The sequence below is a fragment of the Prionailurus bengalensis genome, chromosome E3, assembly GCF_016509475.1.
Source record: "Prionailurus bengalensis isolate Pbe53 chromosome E3, Fcat_Pben_1.1_paternal_pri, whole genome shotgun sequence".
Taxonomy (NCBI): domain Eukaryota; kingdom Metazoa; phylum Chordata; class Mammalia; order Carnivora; family Felidae; genus Prionailurus; species Prionailurus bengalensis.
Genome location: NC_057357.1, coordinates 9,562,983 through 9,581,048, shown reverse-complemented (window position 1 = coordinate 9,581,048; position 18,066 = coordinate 9,562,983). Strand labels below are relative to the sequence as shown.

Genomic DNA, 18,066 nt, shown 5'->3' with positions numbered 1-18,066 from the left:
GGGTCTAACAAGGAATCCCGGCTCGGTCCTGTGCCACTCACCCCGCTGAGCCCCTACACCCGGCTCTGTGGACCCTACCTCTCCACCTACTGGGGGCAATGAGTCAAGACTTCGATGAGCCTTCTATGGGTTGGCCGCACTCACTGGGAAATGGTCCATGGAGTGGGCTCGCTGGACACAGGCTTCTTTAGACCCGGGGGGCCTTGGAAGTCATCCTCCCGAGCTGCAGCGGCAGGGCCCCCCTCGGCTGGCAGAACCTGTCCATACAGCAGTGTTGGTTGCTTTGCACACCTGATTCCTAGGAGCCGCTAGGTTCAAGGGCCTGCAAGTTAAAAATAATACAAGACATCTTTTCCTAGGTGGAGGCCTCCGTGGAAAACAGTTACAAAACAGAATGGGAGCTTCCTCATGAGTGTCACTGGGCTGTGGGAGGGATTCCTGCTGCCTGGCTGGCTGGACCCCGCAGCCACAGGTACCTGGGATGGAAAAGGCGCCATGAGACCACAGCTTCAGCGGCTCCCCAGCGTTTTCAACTGGGCGATCCGGGGACCTTCAAACCGACCCCTTCAGCACTTAGCCCTGAGGCCGTCTCTTGCTGTGTTTCTGGAAAGGGAGAGCCCGCTGGGGAAGGGAAGCAGCAGGCAGAGATGCCCCATTCTCCCGGGGCCCCGCCAGAAGGGAGCCTCGCAACGTGCCCGGGTCCAGGCCCCCCCACTTGTCCATTCCAGAAAAGTCCACCGCCCTGGTCCGGGGAGACACATGGCCGGTGACCAGCGATTAGGAAGAGGCAGGAGGGGCTTCAGGAGAAGCAGTCTTCCAGGATGCATCAGACACTAGGGGAGAGCCAGGGGCTTCATAGCTTTACCTGTTTATTCAGCTCACTCCAGGGCAACTGTTTTAAAAACCCACATGCGGGACGGGGGTTATGTACACCGCACGTGATCTCGGCAGCGTCATGCATAATGAGTCAATCAGCGCAAGACGGAACAGCCGCCGACACCCGGGCTCACGCGGTTTTAGCCTCAGCAGGCTTTCCTAGAAGACACTAGGATACATCCTGCCCTCGCAGTTTCTAAAATAGAAACACCTGGAGTTTTGAAACTTCTGGTCAGGTATTAAATGGAGACCGTGTTCTGCTCTGGAAAGGGCCCCAGCGTACCTGTGGGGGAGGCTCCGCTCAGAGGAAAATAGGGCAAGCCCACGCCGGCTCCGGGGCGGCCTGCGTGGCCTCACCACCCGGCGGCCGCTGCACTTGGAACGCTTCACAATCAGGTTAAGCCTCCAGAAAGTGACTTTCTAGTTTGTAATGTGCCTTCCCCTCCCCCCAACCCACCCCGCTGAGTCGTGTCTGCAGCTCCAAATAGCAGCTGGTCCTTCCATCTCCCCAGAAGCTCTGGGGCCACCAGGAAGGTTCCCTGCTGACCACCAGTCCCCAGACCATGGTCCTCTCTGTCCCCACAGAAATTCCTCTGCTTGCCCCCTGCCTCTGGGAGCTGGGAGAATGCTCTGGATGAAAGAGAGCAAGAATTACACTCTTCCAATCATTGTTAAAAACGAGATGTGGCACCTTTCCTGCCCATGTGCCAGTCACAGGTAACCCAGTGTGTAGCCCTGTGCGGTCAGGCCCGAGGCTCTGCCCATGGAGCAGGCATTAACAGCTGGCTCCTAGCTGGAACCGGGGGGTGCTTTCTAGTCTTGGGAGCTTGGCACATCTGGTGCACTTGGGGCGGAGGCACCAGATGGCCCAGGACAGTGAGGCCAGGATGGCCCCTCTCAAAAGGCCCAGGCTGGAGGAAGGGCCTACTGCCCACTCCCAGCCGTGGGGAGAAGCCAGCCTGTCTTGTCCAGGACAGAGTGGCTGTCTTACAGAGACGCAGACACAAAGCAAATACACAGTAAGCCAGACAAGCCTTTTCAACAAGACCCCAAGAAAGAACAGACATGCACCAGAGAGCAAGCAAATTAACGACAGACATCTGCAGGATGCAAGGAACACGCCCTTTGGAAGATGCCAGGCTCTTGTCCAGGCTCCCACAATGTCCCGACTTAACAACGGTTGATTCTCGGCACAGCTCCCAGGCAGCCCCTTGGCATTTTGGTTACGTGTTAAGGTTTGTGTCCTCAACAGTGTGTCACATTCCCAGCAACCTCAGCCAGGCCAGCCAGGATTTCTTGGCGTGGGCGACTCAGACCCCACAGAGAGTAAGCTGTCCACAGAAATGCCATCAGAGCATGACGTCCGAGGACTATGAAAACAAAAGTCTCCCTCTCTAGGTGGCTGTTGGCCAGTGTGGTGAGCCTGGTTTTTGAAAGCAGCTCAGGATGTGGCATGCTTCCCCCTGAGCTGAGCTGTAGTATGTATGTGCATGACCCAAGAACATGGGCTATGGTCTAATGAAAACAGCAGAACCCACACTGCACAAGGCCTGGGAAATGTAGGAGCTGGGCCCCTGCATGGAGCTGGGAGGACTGGGGGTTGCTGCAGGGGAACACTATATGGGGATTCGCCTTCCATTAGAAACGGGACCCGCATTTGGCCAGGGCCGGCCAACGGCCTTGTCTAAACAGAAAGTCCCCCAGGCTGCCCCCTCCTGCCTCCTGGGGTCACAAGGCAGCAGGGAGACAGGAAGCAGGCTCTGCTTCCTGAGCAAGTGACTTTGGCAGCCATAGCCTGGAGAGGCAGCTGACTTGGGCTCCAAGGCCATTTTGTAGCCCAAACATGGAGAACTCTGGACTTGGGCCCTTTCCCCGACCCAGTGGCTTTGTTGGGTCATTGTGACTGGGCTCCAGGCTGGCTAGAAAGAATTTGAGCCCCGTGTGCCTCAGAGCACCCCTCAGTTAAAAGTCTCCTCAAGAGGGCCTTTCACACGGGATGCCCACAGATGTGCCTTGCCAGCCCCAGCAGGCCTCCATCCTTGGATGTCTTCCCAGGGGCCTGACAAGTCTGATGGCCGGCTGAACACCGGCAGCACCAGCTGAGCAGACCAGTGCTCCAGGTTCCTGCCCTCCTCCTGTGAGCCAGGCCACTGACTCCCCCCAGGGCAGCAGAGGAAACCACCAGGCAAAGCTGTGGGTCTGTACCCCATCTCATCAGACACCCAGCCACCAGGAGACCCACCTCACGTGTCACCAGGCAATCCCTTCTCTGAAACTCTCCGCCCTCCCCTTGCTCTCCCACCTCTGCTGGCCGCCTGTTCCACGTGTCTGAGATTGCCCTTGCCCATGACGCCTGGGTGCTGCCTGGAGCCCTGTCCCCTGCCGCAGAGAATCCCCAGGCCCAAGGACTCAGGTTTTTGTTTTTGGTTTTTTTTTTTTTTTTGCTCTCAGCTCTTGGCAACAGAGTCTCTCTTTTAACTACAGATTTCCACTTTCTGCGGGAGCATCATCCAGCCAGGTTTTCCGACATGAGGACAGGGACAAGACTTTGGTCTGGAACTTTCTGGCAGTGCCTAGGCAGCCTTGTCAGGAATCCCCACGTTCCTGTGTGATGCTCCCCAGAAGGCAAGCAGCTCAATGCTGGCTCCTGGGGGGTGGGGGGGGGGCTGCTGGCCTGTGCCCGGGGTGCCGCGCCCTCACACGACCTGCAGGCTGCGTTCGTGCCCGTCCAGCTGCACCTTGAGCTTGTGCAGCTCCTCGATCTCGCGGTTATGCCGCTCGGTTTTGTGGCGTACCAGCGAGCGGTAGAAGTGGATGGTGAAGACCACAAAGATGAGACCTACGGGCACCATGATGATGGTGGACACGAGCGCGGCCTGCCAGCCCGTGTGGCCACCAGGGCCGGGCGGGGGGCCGGGCTGGCGCCGCGCGTCCACGGGCAGGAACTTGATCCAGCAGAGCAGCACCACCTCGGCCAGGAAGAGCAGGATCCCCAGCACGGTCGAGAAGCCCCAGGCCAGCTCGATGTAGGGGTGCATGCGCTCATGCGGGGACTCGCTGATGGAGTTGAGGTTGTGGATGTTGCTCACGGCCTCCACGTTGGGCAGGATGCACGTGCTGATGAGCAGGGCAAAGAGGTGCACGGCCACCAGCACTGTGGTGCAGGCGCTGAAGGCGATGAGCAGCGGCCGCGGGTACTGGTACTGCGTCTCCAGCTGCACCTCCACCATGGCCACCTGCAACGCAGAGCAGGCGAGGCTGGGCCAGGGTGCCCGCAGCCGCCCCCCCACCTCCCCGTGCCGGGCTCACTCGGGGCAGAGGGCTCCCACCTCACTGTCCACATACTTCCAATTCTCCTGTTTTCTGATGAGCTGAAGGACACATCTCACTAAGGAAGAATCCAGAAAATGCAGGGGAGATTAAAGCACAAGGTGGTGGGCGGTGGGGCTCACCCTCCGGGGGGGGCCCTCCCAGCCCAGAACTAAGAGTGTACCTGGGGTACCTGGGGTACCGAGCTCTGACCCAGGAGGCCACCCTTCCCTGGGAACAGGTGGCTTTGCTGCTGACTTAGCTGCAAGACAATGGCTGTTTTTCAAAAACTAAAAGCTAACCTTTCAAAAAGTAAAAAAAAAAAAAAAAAAAAAAAGAAATCGTGGAGGCTCCCGTGGGTCCCCAGGTTCCCAGACTCGGAGGTGGGAGGTGCACGCCCAGACAGCCTCACACAGGCCACAGGGTGCAGCTCACAGCCCTAGAAGCCCCGGGGGAGAAGCCCGCATCTCAAAGGCCAGGAATGGAAACAAAAACGAGGGCAATGGTGAGGGGGGGAGGCTGTGGGGAGGGGGCTGGGCTGGGCAAAAAGCTGAGTCATCAACCGCAGTCCCAGGAAGCCCGGGCCAATAGGTAATGCCTGAGATGGATAAATCGGGAAACAGCAGTCTGGAGAAAGTTTTTCAGAACGAAGAGCCTGAGGGCGCCGCAGCTGGCCGGGGGGTGGGCAGCCAGGGTTGCTGGGGTGGCTTACCTGCCCTGCAGCAGCAGTTTGGTTTTAAACTGCATGCACGTGTTCATTTTGATAAAATAAAAAAGACTTTTTTAATTAAAAAAAATTAATTTATTTTGAGAGAGCGAGCACAAGTGACGAAGGAACAGAGCAAAAGGGAGAGAAAGCCCAAGTGGGGGAGGAACATACAGGGAGGGGGAGAGCGAGAATCCCAGGCAGATTCCACACTGTCAGTGCAGAGCCCAATGTGGGGCTCGAACCCACGAACCATGAGATCATGACCTGAGCCGAAACCAAGAGTCAGACGCCTAACCGACTGAGCCACCCAGGTGCCCCCGACAAAAAAAAAAAATTTTAATCCATGACCCCGAGATCAAGAGTCACATGCTCTACCAACTGAACCAGCCAGGCGCCCCAAAACTAATTTTAAATAAAAGGGAAAAAAGACCCTCAGAGGGAACCAGAAGCCCCAGCCTAGCGCTGTAGTAGTGAATGTCTACAGCCAGTCAGGCAGGATTTGCTCACCACAGGCCCTAAGGGCATTCACACTACAGGCTGGGCAACATGGCCCTCCCCCACTTCCCCCAGGGCAGACCCAGGCTACCGAGAACTCCCTCTGTGGCCTGGCATTCCCCTGCCCCTCAGCACAGTGGACCACCCCCAGCGGATGGTGCAGTCCAGGCCTGGCAAGGACTCCGGGGCTCACCAAGGGTCTTCCCCCAGGGGCCCACAGGTAATAAACCAGACCAGTCAAGGAAGGGGGATGGGGAGGCAGAAAGAGAGAAGCCAGAGGAAGGCTTCTCCACCCACTGCGTTCGCTTCCTAGATCCGAGCCATCTTCTGTTTTTACATTTTTACAAGAAAGACAACTTCACAACTTCTAGCAAGTCCTGCCTCCTAGAGTGAGAGACTCATCCTTTCAGCACAGATGGAACATTTGGTTGGTAAAAAGAAGATACGGCAGTGCCAGTGGACCACAGCTGAACAGAAGCTCAGAACTGACCACTGCTCCATACAAGTTGCCACAGGACACGCGTTGAGGGGGTGGTCTTTTCTCAGTGACCCCTGTGGCCTGGGCAGGCTCTCGTTACCACAAAGGACACGGCTCAACAAAAAGGCGTTGTAAAACACAGAGGGCATTGAGGTAAGAAACAAAGATAATTAAAGGGCCTGCAGTAGGAAAGCAGTTTTGTTCAGCCTCATGGAGAGAAAAGGCCGAAAGGCCATTTTTCAATGTGTTTATGCAAAGATTTTATGAGGCGGCCACGGTTCACTGGCTCTGTGTTAGCAGAAGGATAAACATGAACAAACGGGCTTAAGGTTAGGCATAAATGCTCGCTGTGGGGCAAAAAAACAGCTTTGCAATTCTAATCGGGGACACCTAGCAAACGGACTCTTCACTTTTTCTTGGCCCGCCCTTGTTCAGCCATGGTTTCCACTGTTGAGATCCTATCCGATGATCTGTGTTGGTCTTTTTTCTCGCAAGCTGCTCCACAGTCTGAATAGTTACCTGGCCTGCAGGTGGCGTGTCAATCTAGTGGGCCCACTGCTGCTTTCCCACCCCTGGTTCTGCTGCTTTCCAGTTTTCACCATTACCACTGAATGTCCGGTGCGTATTAGGCCGTGGCCGCCCCCATGAGAGGAACCTTCTAGAAGAGAAGGTGAGGGCACCGCATGGCTTCTGAAGTGTATCCCAGGTTGCTTAAGGAAGCATTTACTGGTAGAGGAGACGCCCCATAAATGTTGAAGAAACGAACGACTGATCACTGGCAAGTGTGACTGCCATTGCCGAGCTAAGGACAGACAGCAACCTGCAGGATGCATCCAGGCCCTGCCATCCTGGTCTCTGCCTGCGGTCACTATCTTCAACCTAAGACCACTTCGTACCCCTGCGGGCTGCCGGTAAGTGTCAGACTAGTCCTCCAGAATTCGATCTAGGTTTTAGAACCTTATGCACAGGGCCTTTAAACAAGCAGTTTGGGAGGCTTCAACTTGGGTGAGCCTTTCGTTGGCTGGGGAAGACCGCGAAGCTTCTCAGAGTTTGGAGATCTGAGTGTTGGGAAGGCGGGGGTCTAAGAAGACAGCTGCAGATAGGAAGTGACTTCGGAGACCCGGGCCCGCGCATAAAGGAAACTGTCTTACTGCATCACATCACGCAGCACTTCTCACAGTGTGTTTTCCAGAGTTAAAAACACAAGCACGAGCCAGACAAACCTAACCTGAGACTATAATTCTGCCATGTGGAAAACAAGCCTTCATAGAGTCGTTTAAACTTCTTACCCGCATTCCGTACAATTAAGCTTGAGAAAACATTCTATCTTTTGCATGTGATGGAAACCACAGGAAGAAAATAACTATATGCCAAAGTTGTGCACCATATGATTTTATGCTTTTGGTGTTATGTTAAAAATAAATAAATAACACAATACAACACATAAATAAAGCCTTTGCTTTAAACTACTGACCTGGGGGTGCCTGGGTGGCTCAGTCGATTAAGTGTCTGACTCTTAATATTGGCTCAGGTCATGATCTCACGGTTTCTGGGATGGATCCCCAAGTGGGGCTCTGTGCTGACGGACAGCATGGAGCCTGCTTGGGATTCTGTCCCTCTCTGCCCCTCCCCCGCTTGCATGTTTGCTTTCTCTCAAAATAAACATTAAAAAAATTTTTTAAAGGGGCACCTGGGTGGCTCAGTTGGTTAAGCATCCGACTTCAGCTCAGGTCATGATCTCACTGTTCAGAGTTCGAGCCCGGTGTCGGGCTCTGTGCTGACAGCTCAGAGCTTGGAGCCTGTTTCAGATTCTGTTTTCCTTTCTCTCTCTGCCCCTCCCCTAATACTCTCTCTGTCTCTCTCTCTCAAAAATAAACTTTAAAAAAAAGGGGGGGGGAGGTGCCTAGGTGGCTCAGTCAGTTAAGCATTTGACTTCGGCTCAGGTCGTGATCTCGCGGTCCGTGAGTTCGAGCCTCGTGTCGGGCTCTGTGCTGATAGCTCAGAGACTGGAGCCTGCTTCGGATTCTGTCTCCCTCTTTCTCTGCCCCTCCTTCACATTCTCTCTCTATCTCACTCTCAAAAATAAATAAATAAACATTTAAAAAAATTTTTTTTTAAAAGAAAAAAATTATTTCCACTCAATGGAGAAGAAAGAGGGGTGGCCCTCCCTGCGTTCTCACTCTGAATCCTGGCATCTTCACCTTCTGGGACAATTCCCTGAAGGCATGTGAGTCAGGGACTTTGAGGTCAACAGGTGACATGGCCCTTCTCGGGGCCCGCAGTTTGGCCCAAAACTGATTCCTGTGCTGGGGAATGACTCAGAAGGAAGGCAGTGGCCTGGCAGCCAGGAGTCAGGTCAGAGGCTCTGCTTCGTCACCCCAGAGGCCACATTTGGGGGGCATCTGCGTCCTGAGTTGGGCCAAACTGAGCAAACCCCAATCATTGCAAGAGTCCTGCTCAAATCCTTCAGATTTTCCAAAGTCTTGAGGGGTGCCCAAGGTGGGAGCACACAGGGGGTACTTCTCTCCCTGCATACTGAAGCTATTTTGATTACTCTCAACCTCCTTGCCAGGTAACTGCTTGGGGACCATCCTTGGCAGCCAGCCTGTCTGCCAGTGGGGCCTAGAGGGAGTGCTTTGCTCCCTGAAGCATCATAGGATCTCGACAGCAAAAGCCCATTTTGCAGGCCGCGTTCCCCACCACGTGTCTGCACTCACCATGGCGAAGCCTGACAGCAGGGCAGAGGTCCGACTGGAGGCCTTCAGCTTGGCTCTGCTCAGGTAGAGCTTCCTCCAGGAGAGCGCCTGCACAGAGTGGTGGTTGGACGTGACCAGTTCCAGGTAGCTGCGGCGGACCCAGTCCCGGTAATCCATGCCCTTGTGGCCGGGTTCAGAGCAGGCAGGAGTGGAGGGGTCCACAGGCACGTTGAGCTCGGCGCTCATGGTGGGAGCCAGGCTGGGGGCAGGAGGCAGATACTCTCAGGCATCCCAGAGGGTTCCCGGGACCTGGAAAAGCCAGAAGCCAAGCAAGTTGACCTTCTCTGGGACCTGCTGTCTATACCTGACACTGGGGGGTAGTGGGAGTATGGGACCCTGACCCCTAACACAGGACCGTGGGGACCATCTGTGGGAGAGGAGGGTCAGGAGTACACTTCCACGAACCACCACAGTGTCCACTGTGCCTCCCTCCACAAAGCTAGAATCCGGCCTTCCATCCCTATGTTAGAAAGGCTCCAGTCAAATGTGGGTAAATGGAATTCTAAGGTCAGCCCCAAAGCACCTAAGGAACCTTCCAATCTGTTGCTATCCTCAGGGAATAGGGAGCTATAGCATTTACAGAGACCCTAGGACCTAGTGGCTAGGCCTGGATTTTAATCTACCATGTGATCTTGAGCACGACATCTGAACTTTCTGACCTTGTGCATCTTCAGATGGGGGACATCCCCACCCTTACAAGGCTCTTAAACAAAATAACAGACCCAAAGACTCAAAACTGCTTTTCAGTGTCTAGGGTCCAACCACAAGAAAAAAAAAAAATAATTCCAAACAGCAGCTAATTTCTCAAATCCAATTTAAATTTTAATCAGCGCAGTTCACCCCCCAAAATACTTGGTTTATATAACTGAAGGAAAAGCCACATCCAGGCTGCGGTGGAAACCCTGAGCAAAAGGAAAAGCTGAATCCACCAACTGACATGAGCACATGTTACAGAGAAACAGAGACCAGAGACCTCTGCGGTCATCCCAGGTAGATACCAGGTTTGACAATAACACGGAATGAAGATCAGAAGGGCCGATCTGTCAAGACTTGTGAATTTAAACCCAAATCTCCACTAATCCAAATAGGGGATTGGCGGTCTCATGTGGCCCAAGGGACCGGCCCGCGCAGCAGCACGCCAGGATCGGTTCTAATTAATCTGCAGGGCAGACTTCAAGGGCATCGGCACCTCGCAGCTCACTTGGCATCAGATGTGAACTTGTATGTTCAGGCCCGCATAGGCCCCACAAAAAGCCAACTTAAGGCTATTACAAACAGATCAGTGTTTCTAGGTCCTAGGGAGCAGAGCTGGGGGTGGGTAGGTGGTAGAAGGGGTGTTTGCCAGGGTCAGTGGCTGTGGAAATGCCCCAAACTTGATCTATCCACACCAGTCTCTGAAAGGGTTCTATGGGAGGGTCCTAGAGGTGGAGAAGAGCTCTCTCTTTTGGGTGCCTTCCTCTTTGTTCTCTACTAGGCTGCAGAGGTACAGCTTTTACTGGCCAACAGGACCCTGGGGATACCAATTACTAGGTCGTTTCTAGGAAAGTTGGCTTGGGAGCCCTGGTCACTGCCCCCCATGCCCCTGTCTGCAGCCAGAAGCACTGCTTTTCAGCTCTTCAATCACTGGACCGTCCCTTCCTTCGGGGAGAATTAAGAGAAACGTTGCTCACTAACTAATCCATTGGTTAGCACCAAATAATTTAGAATGGCATCATTTGGAAATTGACTTTTCCTCTTTTCTTTATCCATACGTAACAGAAGCCAGCCAACAGGTATGAGGAAGACAGCATATGGCAGGTGGATGGGTGAAAGGCACAACCTTTGCCCTCACAGAGTATCCATCTCTCCATTCTCCATCCAAAAGACACTTCTTACTGGGCTTTAAGGTCAGACTGCATTTGGTACTTAGGCATCAGAGATGAAAACGGTGAGGATCCTGTGAGTTGGGTGGGGAAGCAACATAAGGGGGGGGGGGATTTTCACCCAATGAGCTAAATGCTGCTTTCGTGGAGGGGGTGTGAGGACAAAGGAGCAACTTTGGGCAGGGAGAAGGTCCCTGCTAGGGAGCAAGGACAGGAGTCAAGGGCATAGGTAGTAAAGGCAGTACTTGCAAAGAGGGACCCTCCCTCAAAGACGAGATTCTGCCCTCATGGGAGGGTTCTGAGAGGCAAGGGACGTGGCAGGAAGGCTGGCTGCAGAGGGAGTCAGGGAAATGTAGGTGGAAAGCAGGATGTGGTAAGTGTGTGGAGCCCAAGGCAGCCCAGGCAGTGTGACCGTGCTGGACTCTACGGTGGTGCCAGGCTGCAGGGGCTTTGAAGGAGCTAGTGAAGGGAGCAGCAGCCTGGGGTCGGTGTGGTCTGGGTGGTTGTCCGCTGAAATGTTTGGCTGCCTGGGAGGAGCAGGAGGACCTGGTTGCCTCCAAAGGGTGAAAAGACAAGCCCAGGGGCCATCAGTGGGCCTGGGCTGGGCTCAAGTTGGAGGGTGGAGAGGGAGGGCTTTGGGGGCAATGAGGGCTGACGCTGGCCTCTGGGTAGTGCCCGGGCAGTCTTGGCCCTGCAGATGTCCTCTGAGTGGCAGGGAGTGGAAGGAAGGGCAGGCTGTCCGTCTGCTTGGAGCCTGGGTCTTGAGGCAGGCCTGTGGGTCCTGGAGATAGAGAGGCCACTTCCTGCTGAAGGAGTAGCCTGGACCGGATTCATATCCCACCTAACCGTCCCAGTCCAGGTGTCCTACCTTCTGCCAGGCCTCCTCCCCCTGCCCCAGGAGAGGCAGAGTTCTCACACTCTGGGCTGGGGTAGCGGTGGGGTGGGACAAGATGAAAATTGACATCTCTGTCGGGTGACAGAGGCTTCAAAGGATGCCCTCCTGGCTAAACTTCACGGAGGCTTTTTTGTTTGTTTTTTATATGTAAGGAGCAGTCAGAAAAAAAAAGCTCTTGAAGAATAATGGTGTCTCTAAAGATGAGCTATTTATTCTCCTTGGCAGGCCTGCCTGAAACATTTCTAGGCGGTAGGTTTGGGGTTTGCCTGTCCTAACTTCCTTTAAACATCTGGGGCATGAGCAATGGCGAGTCTGACTCTGTCACACCCGCGCGCGCGGGGCGGGGGCGCAGGGGCCCCCGCAGCCTCCACAGGGTTCTCCCAGAAGCGTCTACCTGTATCTCTGTCCCTTCCCCTAGGAAAGCCTCAATAGAAGCAGGACCCGCACTCGGCCCCTGTTCTGGACTTCCAAGTCTTCTCAGCGCCGCACTCCTCCCAAGGATCCCTTAGGGTTGGGGTCACCTGGCCACCCTCCAAATCCGCAGCCACCCCATCCCAAACCAGCCCAGGAGAAAGCCCACCCCCTCCCCCGCGTCGAGTCTCCCATTGCAATTTTGGTCCCCCAACAGGGCGGGGTACCTCCCCCCCCACTCCGCCAACCGCCCCCCACGGCCAGCACTCACCGAGCTGCCCTGCCTGCCGGCCGGCTCCGCTCCCACTCAGGCTTGTGGCATGCGGCGTGGCCGTGTTGCCCTGTGGCCCCGTGGCCCGGCCGGGGCGCTGAGCACGGCCCCCTCCCTCCTTCCGTGCGTCCCGCCGGGTCCCCCCCTCCCCGGCCCCGCCCCCGCGGGCTGCCCCACCCCCGCAGGCCACCGCAGCCGCTGCCAAGGCAACGGCGAGCCGCCGTCACGTGGCTGGCCCTTGGGGGCGCTACGGACCACGTGATCTGGCTGGCCGGGAGGGGAGGGGAGGGGAGGGGAGGGGCGGGACTCGCTGCCCCTCCTGCCTTACACCCCGGCTTCGGGGATCCGTTCTAGCCAGGACCACCCGGCCGGAAGCCGGGGAGCGGAAACCGGTAAAAGGTGCGCATCTCTCCCGTTTCCCCGGCGGGCGTGCCGTGGGCCACAGTGCACTCGGATTGGCGCTGCCGCGAAGGGGGCCGGAAGCCTGGGCATCCCTCGCTTTCACCATCCTCCCTTCCTTTTCCCCCCAGCCGCGCGGGCGACCGGCCCTGACGATGGAACACAGGACGATGTGGTAGCGCTTCTCTGGGTCCCTGGATCTGGACAACAGGTCCAGGACAGGGTGAGAGCCCTGCTCGGCCCGAGTGCGTGGGTCTGAGTAGAGGAAAGGAGCACAGAATCCCCAGGGTGAGCCGCAAAGGATGCCCAGGACTGGCTGTGGGCCAGGTGGAGGGCTGGGGAGAGACCAGAAGGGCACGCCCCGTGGGGAGAGGGGACAGGTATGCCATTACCAGGCCACAGGGCGGGTGGGTGTGAGGTGAGTGCGGTAAAGGGCTGGAAGGTGAGGCTCTATTTGGTAAGGGTTCAGGCAGCCACACCCGCTCGCCAGGGTGGACCGTGGCACTCCGTAGAGGGTGCAGGAGCTGGTCAGGTGGTCATCCGCCGCACCCCCTACCCACAGGCCCAGGGAGACACTTGGGGTCCTAGGCTGGGTGCAGCTTGCTGGGCCCCTGATAGACCTCCACCAAGCTGTTATACTGAGATCTAAAACAGGAACGTTTTTCAGGAAGTGCACACGATAAGAGGCAGGATGGGTTCATATCAACCCCTGTGCCAGAGGGCCCCTCACAGTCCTTCCTCACAGTCCTTCCTGCGTGCCCTACATAGGATTTTTCCATCTGTCACAACATCATCTGACAGTGACACATTTATCCAAATGAAAGAAAAATTCCACTCGTGTCAACCAGTCCAAGGTTTCTGACAATTGTAAGAGGAGAGGTTAACGGATGTCAGGCCAAATCCATTAATCTCTCAAGGCGCATTTTAGAGGCCATTGCTGAGAGCCAGAACGACACCTTTTAATCCAGGAAGACACTTAAAAACAGACCACAGCATAGGGAAATCCCAGGGTCTGATTACCGACCTTCCCCCATCAACACACACATTATAGATGGCTATAGGAAAGGGATCATCTGAATTTCACAGGGCAAAATCCTCAAAAAGCAATAGCTCTTTGTAAAATGATGTGGAAAACAGGAAGACGACACTTGGTAAACTAGAGTAATTGCATCACAGATGAACATTCTTTCCACAACAGAGTCACTTGCTTAAGTTTTCACCGTTGGAGTCCGATCTGACTGCACATCCTTTAGAAGGCTTTCGGTACTAGTCAGTGATGCCTCCACCCTCAAGCACATTTATCCAGCATGTCTGGACAAAAGGAAAATCTAAGTCATAATTACCTGTGCTTTTCAGAGTCCATTTCCTAACCAAACACAGAAAATGGCTCCCCCCCCACCCCCCGCCTAGACGAGTAAGGAAGGTGCTGGCACCATGCTGAAAGGTGGTACAAATTACAATACTAATAGTTGGAGGGCCCCTCAGGTGCACAGGTAGTTGAGCGTGAGTTACACAGAAGTGAGGGAAAGGCCCACAGGGACCAGCCACCCAGTTGGGATGTCTGGGTGACAGTCTGGGCTGCGATTTCCCTAGCTGTTTGGCCATGGCAAGTTGCTCCCTTGCCCAAGGCCTCAGTTTGAAAAAGACCAATTCTTGGAGGCACATCCCGGGGGCCTATCGCGTTCATCTTCCCCATCAATGCATACCCTTATTCAGCTAAGACTGTGGCCCTGCTGTCCCCTTCCCTGAGTCTTCTCATCCAGAGGGCCTCTCAGCTGCCCTGGACTATGTAACCAGTCCGGACAGTTCTGTCCCCTTGGCCATATGGCTGAGTCCTTGTCACTACCCCTTATGAGATCTTCAGTTCCCATTTCTCACTTTCTGACCCTTTCTCACCCAGTGCTCAGCCGACCACCTCGCTTCCTGGACTCTGCTGAGACCCGCTTTTTGCCCCCAGCCTCCTTTCTGACTCAGCCTGAGCCCTCGCAACCTCTCCTTCCACCACGTTCCACTTCATGCCCAACTTCTCAAGTGACCTCTCCTTACCATCTCCTTCTCGGCCCCTCTGCAGCTGCCTGCCAGCATGGTGCTGACTCTGGGACAGATGTCAGCCGTGCCCTTTTCTGTCTTTGGGAACCCGTCGTTCCAGCCAGAAACATCTCTTTCCTTGTTCTGGTGACCTCACCTTTTTTTTTTTTTTTTTTTTTTTTAAAACCTCTGTGCAGTCTCCTCCTCTTCTGTCCCCTAGATGTGGATGTCTCTCCACTTTCCCCTGACTGGTTTCATCCATTCCCCTTGTGCCAAGCAGCCTGTTGACTCCAAATGGTCACCCCAGCCCGGCAGGGCGTGGCCCAAGGGCCCCCACCTCACCATGCTCACAGCTGAATTCCCCATCTTCCCTCACATGCCTGCTCTACGCCCTGGGTTACCTGTGTCAGGAAGTCCCAGCAGCTACGCAGCTGGTGACATTACAGATCTGTCATTAATGATTACTCCCATCCCCATCCAGTCCTGTGAAGTCTCCCATTTGTCTCCACAGGTCTCAGACTAATTCAGGCCCTCGTCACCTCTGCACTGTGTTACTGCAAGTGCCTTCCACCTGTCCCCTTCCCATCTAATCTGCACACTACAAAGTGGAAGATTCCCGTCTCTCCCCTGCCCCCACTGAGCCCTTCGGTTTTCCCTGGGGCCTTAGATCAACTCCAGTCCCCTCACCTAGTGACTGAGGGCCATGACAGGGCATCTGCTTCTCCTCGGCTTGGTTTCTTAGAACTCCTGCATTACTGGGCTACCCAGGAGCTCAGCTCAGACCTGCCCTCATCCCCGAGGCCTGGGTCACATGCCACGCTGTACCCTGTGCTGTGTGCAACTGTGCTGACCTTTTTCTTGTCTGTGTCTTATCAGATCTGGAGCTCCTTAAAGGCAAGGCCTGTGTCTTGCTCACCATCGTCCCCACTGCTGAGCCAGGTACACTCAGGAAACCTTCAGATTAAGCTTTCAGTCGTGTTCAACAATTTGCTATATTCTGTGGAAAAAGAAAACTACTTCAGGACTTGCGCCGGGGTGTTCTCTTGACTGAAATATATTAAAATACGGTAACGGTAGCTCACTTTAATCAAGTGTGCCAAAGACTAAACATAAATAAACTTCCACGGGGGAGGAGAAGGCACACCTGTCCTCACAACTCTCCTTCCATGCAGCCTCGAAACTGATTTAGCGATATTCCCATTCCCAAAAGCAACATCGCTCCTCTAACTCAATTAAGTAACACGCTTTTTCCAGAAGGGTTAATGTTGAAAACAGGAGAGTAAGCTAGCAACAGTCCTTGATAGGTTAAACCAGTGTTTCCGAAGGGGGGCCTGTGGCAGAATCTGCTGGGGTGCCTGTCCCAAATGCCTGAGCTGCCACGAGGTGGTCTCTGGGGCGCGGTCGGGGAGTCCAGATGTCAGAGGTGGGCTCCGCGGTGGCCGGGGCCATGGCACCAGTGGCCTCCGGCAGACACGACCACGTGCGCCTGTTCAGGCTCTTCCTGCCGTAGCAGCCATTTTTCCGGTATGAGCAACTTCCCTGCCTGCTTTCCGTCACAGATCTGCTCAGTCACCCCTCATTTATCGAGCACCCGTGGTGTCTCGGGCACTGTGCTGGCACTAGAGGTACAGCAGAGGACAGAACAGGCAGGTCCTTGCTCTCGTGGTGCTCTGAGGTGGGGAGGGGAGGGGTGCTAGTGGGGCAGGGTACAGACCAGTCAACGAGATGGATGCTAGGAAGAGAATGGAACAGAACAGGGTGGGCGGAAAGCTGAGGTCCGACAGCACAGGAAGAGGCAGAGCGAGAGGGGAGTGGGGTACGGACCCGGGCTGAGGCTCCAAAGGGAACCTGAAGCCACAAACCCAGAACACATCAGCGAGGATGGTATTTGAAGCCCGGGTCAGGTTAAGATCTCCTGGGGCCTGGGTGTCGATGACAAAAGGCAGCGCACTGGGTCACCCAAACATTTAGAGTTTGAGCAGAGAAGCCAGCCAGGGAAAGGCAGGAAGAAAGGCAGGAGGCAGCACTGTCAGAGATGCTGAGAGTTCAGGCTTCTCTACTGTGCAGATGCCTCCACGGGCTGGATGTGGTGAAACTGAAGGCTTTCAGTTTGGGGGTGAAACCTTGCAGAGGCGGAAGAACTCTGGGATTTGGGCTGAGAAGGGAGGAGATAAATGGCGTGGTAGGTGCAGGAGAACCTGGAGCTTTGCTCTGTTGCCACAAATGGGAGACCCCATGACTGCTGGAGGTTGTTGGGGCGGGGGTGGGGTGGGGTGGGGGGACAGTGGCTCCAGCGACAGGGAGGGCGACCAAGGCAGGTGTGTGAAGTCCTGGGGCATGAGGGCTTGGCCTGAACTCCTGCTCTCTCTGCTCTAAGAGAGCTACTCGCTGAAGGGGGAGGTGCTGTAAAAGCACCTTTCAGATGGTGGGAGATGAGCCTGTTCAGGAAGACCTAAGGATGGGTGGGGGGGTGCCAGTTCCCAGGTGACACCTGTGGTCTTGCATGCCAAGCGGGACTGAGGGGTTCAGCTCCTGATGCCCAGTGAGATAAGTACCGTTCACGCAGGGAACACACCAGTCAAGTCCAATCCCCTGCATTAGCAAACACCACTCTCTGGAAGCCCAGGCTCGCTCACATTTGACACATACACAGCCGGTTCTCATTATTCCTGGTAGTTCCATTCTGCAAAGTCACTGTGAGCACTGAGTGTTAGTGACTGCCCGGCCGCTGCCATCTGGGGAAACATGGGACTTGGTCACGTCAACTGATCAACACATAACCTTGTTTTATGTGTTTGTTCAAAAGCACTCCTGGTTGGGGGTGGCTGGCTGGCTCAGTCAGCAGAGCACGCGACTCTTGATCTCGGGATGTGAGTTCAAGCCCCACACTAGCTGAAGAGATTAAGAATAAACTCTTTAAAAGATAAAACTAAAAAAGGTTTCGTTTATATTGATTAACAACAAACTTGCAGCCAACAGCACTGTAACTCATGCCCGGACAAAGCTTACGTAAGGAAAGCACATCCTGGCCTTCTTGCTCTTAGGACACTAGACAAAATACTTTGAGCACTATGCTTCAGGGCCATTTTAAAAATGGCAAAATCGGGGCGCCTGGGTGGCTCAGTCGGTTAAGCATCCGACTTTGGCTCAGGTCATGATCTCGTGGTCCGTGAGTTCGAGCCCCACGTCGGGCTCTGTGCTGACAGCTCAGAGCCTGGAGCCTGTTTCAGATTCTGTGTCTCCCTCTCTCTGACCCTCCCCCGTTCATGCTCGGTCTCTCTCTGTCTCAAAAATAAACATTAAAAAAAATTAAAAAAAAAAAGGCAAAATCAAGAAAAAGCCAAAAAAACTGTTACTAAATGATGTGTTTGAGCTGAACAAGAAAAACAACGTTTTTTCTTGAACTCAGCTGGGAACAGGGCATTAGGCAACTCCGATTTCTCACCACTCTGTGCCTGCAAATGACCACAGAGCACCATGAGTACTGATCTTAGGGTTACAAATAAGTGTTAATGAACAGGAGACTTCACAAACAGAACCTGTGAGTGGGTAAAGGGCAACTATAATTTTTTTTTAA

General features: G+C 54.7%; 1 protein-coding gene across 2 annotated transcripts; it reads right to left on the bottom strand.

Annotated features, from left to right (window-relative positions):
* Window positions 1–852: 852 nt before the first annotated feature.
* ORAI2 (ORAI calcium release-activated calcium modulator 2) lies at window positions 853–15,663 on the bottom strand. 2 transcript variants are annotated; one of them, XM_043559807.1, is made up of 3 exons: window positions 15,341–15,663; window positions 8,585–8,872; window positions 853–4,112 (listed from the first exon to the last, which is right to left on the bottom strand). In XM_043559807.1, exons 2-3 carry the CDS (start codon window positions 8,807–8,809, stop codon window positions 3,573–3,575), a joined length of 765 nt encoding a protein of 254 aa, XP_043415742.1. In that variant the 5' UTR covers window positions 8,810–8,872; window positions 15,341–15,663; the 3' UTR covers window positions 853–3,572. The 2 variants fall into 2 exon arrangements, with proteins under 2 accessions (XP_043415742.1, XP_043415741.1); XM_043559806.1 differs by lacking the exon at window positions 15,341–15,663 and adding an exon at window positions 12,063–12,220.
* Between the last annotated feature and the right edge of the window lie 2,403 nt (window positions 15,664–18,066).